Source organism: Dipodomys ordii, unplaced genomic scaffold, assembly GCF_000151885.1.
Source record: "Dipodomys ordii isolate 6190 unplaced genomic scaffold, Dord_2.0 Scaffold138, whole genome shotgun sequence".
Lineage (NCBI taxonomy): Eukaryota > Metazoa > Chordata > Mammalia > Rodentia > Heteromyidae > Dipodomys > Dipodomys ordii.
This window is the reverse complement of record NW_012267354.1, coordinates 2,561,617-2,572,202: the sequence shown is the minus strand read 5'-3', so window position 1 is coordinate 2,572,202 and position 10,586 is coordinate 2,561,617. Positions and strand designations below refer to the sequence as shown.

At 38.9% G+C, this 10,586-nt stretch overlaps 1 protein-coding gene across 1 annotated transcript; it reads left to right on the top strand.

Annotated features, from left to right (window-relative positions):
* The first annotated feature begins 1,700 nt into the window (after positions 1-1,700).
* On the top strand, positions 1,701-2,642 carry LOC105996985 (olfactory receptor 2B6). The gene has a single exon (XM_013031249.1). It carries the CDS (start codon positions 1,701-1,703, stop codon positions 2,640-2,642), a length of 942 nt encoding a protein of 313 aa, XP_012886703.1.
* Positions 2,643-10,586: the final 7,944 nt, after the last annotated feature.

Genomic DNA, 10,586 nt, shown 5'->3' with positions numbered 1-10,586 from the left:
CTTCTTCTTCTTCTTCTTCTTCTTCTTCTTCTTCTTCTTCTTCTTCTTCTTCTTCTTTTCCTCCTCCTCTTCCTCCTCCTCCTCCTTCTTCTTCATTTTTTTCTTTGACGGTTGTGGGGCTTGAACTCTGGGCCTGGGTGTTGTCCCTCAGCTCTTCAGATCAAGGCTAGCACCCTAGCACTTGAACCATAGCACCACTTCCCTATTTCTTCTTCTATGTGGTCTAAAAGTCAAAAGATCTGTTTCTTTGAAATGTGTCTGTTAGACCCTATTTTTTCAAATGCTCTCAATAACTTGTTTCAGGTAACAAAACAATCTCCTCAACCTGACAGATTCAAAAGTGAAAACAAAACTGTAATGTGATAGAAATTATTATGTTATCTTTCTGATAATAGCTAGCAATGTGGAAAGTAGTACTAACAAGGATTCACCAAATGACCAAAAATATGGCAAAGAACAAATTTTTTAAAAATTGTCTAAATCTAGAATTTAGTTTAAAACATTTTAGCTTGGATGTAGGCATACAATGATTTAATTTTGGAAATAGATTGTCACACCTACTCCAGTGGAGTCTGCTTAGCATGGGAAACCAGCTTTCAGACCTGAGAATGAGGCTTCAAAGAGACCTATCTCTGAGAATGGGACTTCACCGAAGTCTACCTCAGAGAATGGGGCTTCACAGAGGCCTACCTCCTGGAAAGGCTAGCAAACCCCTATGAAAGATGTGTTTCTGTCCCTGCTTTTCTTTTCTTCACTGTGTAGGAGTGCCTATTAATCTTTTACTGTTTCTGCTGTTCATTGTACTTACTCATGCTCAACGTTCCCTTATTCAAAGCTCTTTCTTAAGAGTATTGACGACTCCAACATCTGATGAGTGTCTTAAAAATATGACTAACTCACCAGAGTTAAGTGCTACCCTGAAAGCCCCTCTTATGGAGGCTAGTAGACAAGTCATAAGCAAATATAAAAGTATTAGGGGTTTCACGATGTCACTTCAGCAGAAGGAATTGTTTGTAAGAGATTTACAAGAAGCTGTAGGCGCAGCTAGAACAGAAAGAATGTATGGCTATTGCTGAGAGAACTACTTAGGAGAAAGAACTTCCTGCTACTCTCTTTTATTTACTAAGAGACTTGCTAGATCTAGGCCTCCTTGGTGCTTACTATTAAAGAAGGAACAGGAAAGATCTTATGGGACAGTTGAGGCCTCTATAAAAATAGATAATAGTTAATTGGTGACAAACATCGAAACCCATTGTATTTCTTAAAAATAGAGGTAAAGCCGGAAACAAGTGCCTATCAGGCGACCAGCTGGTGACCACCCAAGAATGAAGCCCTGCAGCAAGATTGTGTAACCTTTTTCCCTTTCTCATGGAGACTTTTGCTATAAAAGTGTGTTATCCTCTGCATTAAATCGCACTCAGCATCCACTCCTCTTGTGTGTGAGTTGTCTGTTTGCCATCTCCCCACCTATTCCAGTTCCTACACTAGGTGTCCTCCGTTGTCCTAACAGAGCCGGTCCGCAGCAATAGATAATTCTGAACATTTCTATCTGTATTTTTTTTCAGATTACAAGCAATACCACCTGTATAAGTGTCTTCAAACAGGTAATAAAATGATTATAGGGTTGAAAGAGTTAATGACTATTAAGTGACTCCTTTAATTCTTATGTTACAGGAAACTAAAAAGTTGAAACATCAGTCATGAGTTGGGCAAATGAAAGCAACATAGAAGAATTCATTCTGTTAGGCTTCTCAGATCAACCATGGCTGGAGTTTCCTCTCTTTGTCATCTTCATGATTTCTTACATCATGACCATCTTTGGCAATCTGACTATTATTCTAGTGTCACGCCTGGACCCCAAACTCCATACTCCCATGTATTTTTTTCTTACCAATTTGTCACTCTTGGATCTCTGTTATACCACGTGTACTGTTCCACAAATGCTGGTGAATTTATGCAGCGTTAGGAAAGTAATTAGTTACGGCGGCTGTGTGGCCCAACTTTTCATGTTTCTGGCGTTGGGGGCTACAGAATGTGTGTTGCTGGCAGTCATGTCCTTTGACAGGTTTGTGGCTATTTGTCGGCCTCTCCATTACTCAGTCATTATGCATCAAAAGCTCTGCCTCCAGTTGGCAGCTGCATCTTGGATCATTGGCTTTGGTAACTCAGTGTGGTTGACTATCCTGACTCTCCAGCTACCACTCTGTGGCCACTATGTCATAGATCACTTTCTCTGTGAAGTCCCTGCTCTGCTCAAGTTGTCCTGTGTCGATACAACAGCAAATGAGGCTGAACTGTTCTTTGTAAGTGTACTGTTCCATCTACTACCCCTGACACTCATTCTTGTATCCTATGCTTTCATTGCTCAGGCAGTCTTGAAAATACAATCAGCTGATGGCCGACAAAAAGCATTTGGGACATGTGGCTCCCATCTAATAGTGGTATCACTCTTTTATGGTACTGCTATATCCATGTACTTGCAAACACCTCCATCCAACTCCAAAGATCGAGGAAAGATGGTGTCCCTCTTTTATGGAATCATTGCACCCATGCTGAACCCCCTTATATATACACTTAGGAACAAAGAAGTAAAAGAAGCCTTGAAAAGGTTGATTGCAAGAGTCTTCCTAATCAAGAAATAAGGAATATGGGAAAGATGATAAGCTCAAAGATCCACTAGGTCTCTTCCTTTTGTTCTTGTCAAGTTAAAGAAGTATAGTTTCTTGGCTGATCTGTGACCTTGGCAGGTATTTATATTTCACTTCAGGCTTTAATCTAAACTGGAGTTCAACATTCCTAGGCACTCATAAACAGGTTTAGGTTGTTGGTCAAAAACACTGAAAGAAGCTAAACCCAATGCTGAGCCCAATTCTTTAAACTATTACTTAAATGTCATATTCTGACCCTTTTAATTGTAGACATTTGGAGGTGGGATAGCTTTCTTTCATGTGTTCATTGAGAGGATGCTCAATGTATATTATTCATCCTGTGCATTATTATACTTCATCGTCGTCCTGGGGCTTGAACTCAGGGTTGCGCTCTGTCCTTGAGCAATTTTGCTCAAGGCAGGAGTGCTACAACTTTAATCAACAGCTCCACTTCAATTTTTCTGATGATTAATTGGAGATAAGAGTCTCACAGACTTTCCTGCTCAGGCTGGCTTTGAACCCTGGCCCTTAGATCTCAGTCTCTTGAGTAGTTAGGATTACAGGTGAGAGCCACCAGCGCTCAGCCACCTCATCTGTTTTTATGTGTGTCTGTTCATAAGGTGCCTTAAACTTGGCCTGGGTGCAATCTCTTAGCTTTTTTCTCAAAGCTCATGCTCTATCACTTGAGCCACATATCTATTTCTGGCTTTTTGCTAGTGAATTAGAGATAAAAGTCTTGGATTTTTCTTCTCAGGCTGGGTTCAAACTAGGATTGTCATATCTCAGCTTCCTGGTTAGCTGGGATCATAGGTATGAGCCACCAGCACCCAGGTCATTCCAGTCATTTTTAGTATAGCACCATCTACTTTTATTATCCCCTAGAAGAAACTTGACATATAAAAACTACCAATTAAACTCCTAACCTCTAACTCAAACCCCTTCTCACCAGAGAAGAAAACTGGCCTTCATCAGACACTGAGTATGTCAGCACCTTAACCTTGGACACCTCTGGAATTTTGAGAAATAAATTTCTGTTGTTTGTAAACTACCTACTTGATGGTATTTTATTGTAACCACTTCACTTGATGTTTCATGGGTACTTGAAGAGAATGCATGTTCTGGTGTTGTTAATTGTTCATTCATAGTGTTCTCTGAATGTCCACTTGCTTCTGTTGGTTGATTGTTATTGAAATATTCCATGTTCATGATTTGTTTAGATGACAAGATTTCCTGGCTGGATCTATAGATTCCATTCAATTACAATAAAAAACTTGTAGGACATTTCAGAGATATCAACCACATAAATCCAAAAATTAAACAGGCATAACATCTATAATACTAAAAAAGGCTGGGAGGAGAGGGAGGATTTGGGGAGGTGGGAAGGAAAGGGGTAGTAGGGGAAATATAAAGGAGGATGTAACAATGCTTGATAGGAAATGGACTCATTAGCTGGCTCATGTAACTGTAACCCCTCTGAACAGTATCTTTACAATAAAAAAAATTAAAAAATACTAAAAGAAAAGGTACTGGAGAAGTCCAAAGCAGGAGGACTTTTTTTTTGGGGGGGGAGAGGGGGTCCGGTCATGGGGCCTGAACGCTGTCCCTCAGCTCTTCAGCTCAAGGCTAGCGTTCTTCCAGCTTTTTTCTTTTTGCTTATGTGGTGCTGAGGAATCGAACCCAGGGCCTCAGTCATGCAAGGCAAGCACTCTACCACTGAGCTACCTTCCCAGCCCCAACAGGAGGACTTTATGTCACTAATTTGAAATCTTTTTATAAAGTTACAGAAATCAAGATAGCCCAGGATTGGCAAGATAATAAATACAAATGAGTAGAACAGACTAAGGAACAAAACCAACCCAGATGCCCCTCAGTAGATGAATGGATGAAGAAAATGTGGTATATATACACAATGGAATTCTATGCCTCCATCAAAAAAATGACATTGTCCCATTTGTTAGGAAATGGAAAGACTTGGAAAAATTATATTAAGTGAAGGAAGCCAGGCCCAAAGAAACATAGGTCCCATGGTTTCCCTTATTTGCAATAACTAGTATATGTCTGACACAAGCAGAAAAGCTCAGATAAGTTGATGTTAGGTGAAATGAACCCCATGATAAGTATTCAAATGTTTTTTTTTCCCTTTCTTGAGATTGTTTCTAACATATTTATAAGATGATTTCTTTGTTGTTTTGTATGTCCCTCTCCCACAGTATAACCCCTGCTTTCATTGTATTTGATGTTGGTATAATTTGTGGAGGGGAAGGGTAAAAACAAAGTATTTAAATGGGGATAAAGGTGGCCAGGCGCAGGGTTGGGGGAGGGGTAGGCAGGAACAGGAAGGGCTGGGAAGGGGAAACAAAGGAGGAGACAACAATGTTTACTTACCTAGCCCATGCAATTTTTTTTGGGGGGGGGGTCCGGTCGTGAGGCCTGAACTCTGGGCCTGGGCACTGTCCCTCAGCTCTTCAGCTCAAGGCTACACGTCCGAGTTTTTTCTTTTTGCTTATGTGGTGCATGAGGAGTCGAACCCAGGGCCTCATGCATGCAAGGTAAGCGCTCTACCACTGAGCCACCGTCCCAGCCCCCTTGCCCATGTAATTGTAACCCCTATGTACAGTATTTTCACAATAAAATTTTTTTAAAAGGAAAAAAAGCAATATTTGTACAAGCATATTTGACTATTATCAAAGGAATAATTACAATTGAAAAAATGATATTTTCAATAATTGATTATCCATGTATAAAAAGATAAAACTTGACCAGGCTATATACTTCTATAAAAATTAATTCAAAATGGGTCCTAGAACTAAGTGTAAAGTGCAAAATTATAAACCTTTTATACAAAAGCATAAAAGAAAAATCTAGGTACTGGGTATGGTGGTATATGACCATATAATTTGAACACTTGGAAAGCAAAGGCAGAAGGATCAGGAGTTCTAGGCCAGCCTGAATTTTATAGTGGGAATTCTGTCACAACGACAAATCAAAAACAAAATTCATGCATATAAATGTACACATATAAATTACATAAACTCAGCTTTGATGAGGAGTTCTTAAATACATCACAAAAATCATAATGCATGAAAGAAATAAAATAATAAGTTGAAGTTTATTAAAATTAAGAATTTTTGCTTTGCAGGGGGCACTTGGGGGGGCGGGGGAAAAAAAGAATTTTTGCTTTGCAAAAAGTCAAGCCACATACAATGGAAATATTTACAAAGCATATATCTCATTCAGGTAATTTATCCAAATATGTAAAAAAAATGGTAGAAGTTAACAGAGCAAATAAACCTATTTAAAAATGGGTGAATATGTGGGTCCTGTTGGCTCATTTTTGTAATTATAGCTGGGACCTGTAGAGTCCCAGTTCAAAATTAGATCAGGCAGAAAATTCCAAGAGATTTCATCTCCAAAATCTTAAAAACCAAAATAAAAATGAAAAGGGCTGGTAGTTCAGCCCAGAGATGTTTTCCAGAATATGCAAGGTCTTGAGTTAAATCCCCAGTACTGAAAAAATTACAGTAGTTAAATTATAATAAATGTATTACAATACAAATAATAATGCTTTTTATTTACATTTAGATAACATTTATAAAATAACACAATTATAGAGAAGAGATAGGCAGTTGCTAGGAACTAGGGTTATGAGAAGATTGTGAATGTATTTTGTAGCAATGGTGAGGAAAATATCTTAACTATAGTGGTGATTATACAAATATATACCTATGATAAAATTGCATAGATACAAAGATACATGCACATATAACTAGTGAAATTCAAATAAACTCTGTAGATTGTACCAATAGAAATTTGCTTGTTTTGCTATTGTACTACTACATTTTCACTATATATTAACTTTTGGGGAGTATGGGGAAAGATGAATTGAACTTCTCTATACTTATTTGCCATTTCCTTTAACTTTACAGTATTTTCACAACAAAAGTTTTTTGTGGTTTTTGTGTTTTTTTGTTTTTTGTCAGTCATGGGGTTTGAACTCTGGGCTTGAGTGATGTCCCTCAGCTCTTCAGCTCAAGGTTAGCGCTCTACCACTTGAGCCCCTTCTGATTTTCTGGTGGTTTATTGGAGATAAGAGTTTCATGGCTTTTCCTTCTCATGCTGGCTTTGAACCACAGTCTTCAGATCTCAGCCTCCTGAGTAGCTAGGATTACAGGTGTGAGCCACCGGCGGCACCCAGCTACAACAAAAGTTTTTTTTTAAAGGATGGAGATAAAACATGTGTTAATATTCACTGGCTAACATCATTCATAACTAAAAATAACTCAGCTATTCACAAATATGGTCTTCAAAATTCCAACAGAATCTATCCATATATGTATTCATTCTGATATAAAACATTATAGGCTTTTTCTCCTAAACATCAATATATAACCTGTGTGTAAGTATACACATGTAAGTGTACATGAATACTGGATGCCACAAAAATCAATACAACTGGTTGGGAAGTTGGCCCAGTGGTAGAACGCTTGCCTTGTATGCATGAGGCCCTGGGTTTGATTCCTCAGCACCACATAAGCAGTAAAAGGTCAGAAGTGGCACTGTGGCTCAAGTGGTAGAGCACTAGCCTTGAGCTGAAGAGCTCAGGGATAGCACCCAGGCCCAGAGTTCAGGCCTCATGACCGACCAAAAAAAAATTAACACAACCTAGGTGTAGAATAATTAACTAGAGATTCATTTATACATTGATTTTCTTCTACATGAGGGCAACTTTAGATTCAAATATAGATTTCTTCCATCTTGAATATAGCGATCAAAATGTAGTATTTCATTATCCATGAAATTACTTTTTGTCCTCATGTACTATATTCATTTTATTTTTTTTCAATTTTTTGTTTCTATGATTCTGAGGATCTGAGTTGTCATGGTATACAGACACTTAGGACATTATCATACCCCCTTTATTATAATGCAAGGTAATAAATGGAGTTTGGCCTAAAGTCTGGCTCATCATAGGGCCACTGGGACCACAATCCAACCTGGTAGTTATTTCCTTGGTTCTCGAGTATATAATCGGATATTATGTACTTGGTATTTAGAATACCCTCCATGTTGGGTTTCTGGCCTGTGGAATGAAGTTGGTCATAGTGGGAAGTCCTAATGAAACCTTTGAAATCCCTTGTCATGTACTTTGGAATTGTCCCAGAATTAACTCAAAACTGACACTGCATCTTGGGGACAAGGTGATGGCAGCATTCACTAGTACTCTCAAGAAAAGTGCAGAATTTTCTCTATCATCTCAAGTAACATTCACCATTCTGACACCCTTAGAACGTAGACTCTGGACAGTTGACTGTAGACTATTATGATATTAACCAAGTAACACTTGCTGAACCAAATAAATTACTTTGTTAACTCCAATTGCTGAGGCTTTGGATACATACTGTATAAAAATTGACCCAGCAAATATTTTCTTTTCCATTTTAATCAACAAAGATCTTTGAATAGTTTGAAGTCAGGTACGATGACAGTATATTCATTTTTGCCTTAGGGTTATGTTCATTCATTTAGGCTGACTTAAACAAATGGAATGTTACATCAATCCATTACATCTATGACATTATACTTGTTGGGAAGGAATAAACAGGAAGTGATTAAAATACATGTCTTTCAGGATAAACCTGAGAAAAACAGATGTGTGTATATGCTTAAGTAGACACCAAGTATGATACTTTTGTATTTCATGTTAACTCTCACCAAAATCATCCACCAAAAAAAGAAAGACTGGGCCAATTGTCTCTAGTTGCTTTTTGTCATTGACTTCCATGGAGCTGGTACAATGAACATATGAATGAAGTGTTGAGGATACCATGATACCATAACACAGACTCCCACTAAGCTTGTAATAGATACCACTGCCTTTGAATGCCTAGCCTGTCAGCTAATGAATGCTGAATTCCCAATTAAATGCTGCTTTGTACGGAACACAATCTACATCATTTGGTAGTAAATTAACTGTAGTTGACCCTTTCCATCCTGAAAGGACCATTAGTACACCTATCATCACAAAAATAAATATCTATTTCAGAGATGTACTTCTCTCTCCTGCCTGAAAAGCCTCTGTTGGCAATACAGACCTGTGCAATGCTTGTTCTACCAGTATGGAATCCCACATGACCTTCCATCCAACTAGAGGACTAACATTTCAGCAAATAACATAAGGAAATGGACTCAAGGTTCAGGTTCTATTGGTCATGTTAGGTGCTATACCATCCAGAAGCAGCTGGTCTCACAGAATGCTTGATTGGCCGTATGCAGGGAAAATAGAAGTGAGAGTCCAGAAACACATCTTGAATAGATCCATTATTCAAATTATAATATATTGTGAACATCAAGAAAAGCCACCAGGGGCTGGGAAGGTGGCTCAGTGGTAGAGTGTTTGCCTTGCATGCATGAAGCCCTGGGTTTGATTCCTCAGCACCATATAAGCAAAAAGAAAAAAGCTGGAAGTGGCGCTGTGGCTCAAGTGGTAGAGCACTAGCCTTGAGCTGAAGAGCTGAGGGACAGCGCCCAGACCCAGAGTTCATGCCCCATGACTGGACCAAAAAAAAAAAGAAAGAAAGAAAAGCCACCAGCTATGGTTTGAATGTGTCCTCTAAAGGTTCATGTGCTAGTAGCTTGATCCCTTCGTGGTGATGCTGAAGTGGAACAACCTTCCAGAACCTGAGCTTAAAGGAAAGTAATTAGCTGGGGGAAGGGGAGGTCTTCATTTAGAAGGGACTGATGTAGTTCTCTTGAGACTGATTAGCTTTTGAAAGAATGAATTGTAACAAAAAAGGGATGATAAGTGCTAGAATGACCCCCAAATCCCTCTTGTTGCTGTTTACCATGTGATCTCTCCTGAACATTATCCTGTTTTTTGTACCCAACCTTGTTTCATAGCCAAGTCAGTCCTCACTAGAGACCAAATTGATGGGACTTCCAGATCTTGAACTTTCAGACTCTAAATCCCTGAACAGAAGAGTTTTCTTTATAAAGAACTTAGTCTCAGTTATTTTGTTATAACAACAAAAATAAATTATACATCATCCAAATGAAGATAGACAAAACTGCTATGGAAAAGGAGTTAGCTTGGGTTTGCTCTGATTGGTATAGAGAAGGTAGGGGATGGCTAAAAGTAAGGGATCATCTTTGATTTTTTTTGGAAGATATGTTTGTCCTCTAATGACTGGCATTGAGTTGGAAATTAGGAAATGTGGAAGTTATTTACAAAGTCTTGACTGCTTAGAGTTGGTTATTGCTAAGGCTGTGATTTGTCTTTTCAGGATGGCTGTGGGTCACACTTACATTTTCCTTTAAAATCTGACATCATATATTTCTATATTGTGCTATGTCCCCAGTAGGAAGATTGCATGGGTAACCATAAGCTACTAGTTCACAGGACTTAGAGCTATAATCCTCCAAGTCTGCAAGCACATCCCCAAAGCTTTTGGTACTCATGGGCCCAGGTCCACCAACACCAGAAGAGCCAATTTACACCTATTCTCTATTTCTGAATAGAGCAAAGGACATCAGCCAGTTAATTAGTAACACATTAGCTTTGCCACAGACACCTGCAAAGCGAGTCATAAGTGTTTCAAAAAGCTGAAGGCCACTTTTGTCTGTCTAAAACTAGTTTAAACCATTTCATTTGTGTTTGTGTGAAATTTTTCTTTTGCTGGTCATGGGGCTTGAACTCAGGGCCCAGGCACTGTCCCTGAGCTCTTTTTGCTCAAGGCTAGCACTGTACCACTTATGATAGAGATAAGTGTCTCACAGACTTTCCTATCTGGGCTGGCTTTGAACCGTCATCCTCAGATATCAGCCTCCTGAGAAGCTGGGATTAGAGCTGGTAGCCACCAGTGCCCAATTTGGTGTGAATGTTTGATGAGGTGATCTTTTGACATCAGAATAATAACTCTACAACTTTTTGAGCATATGTCC

Excerpts from the sequence above, each read along its gene's own strand:
- LOC105996985 (XM_013031249.1), top strand. The coding sequence starts at position 1,701 with ATGAGTTGGGCAAATGAAAGCAACATAGAAGAATTCATTCTGTTAGGC.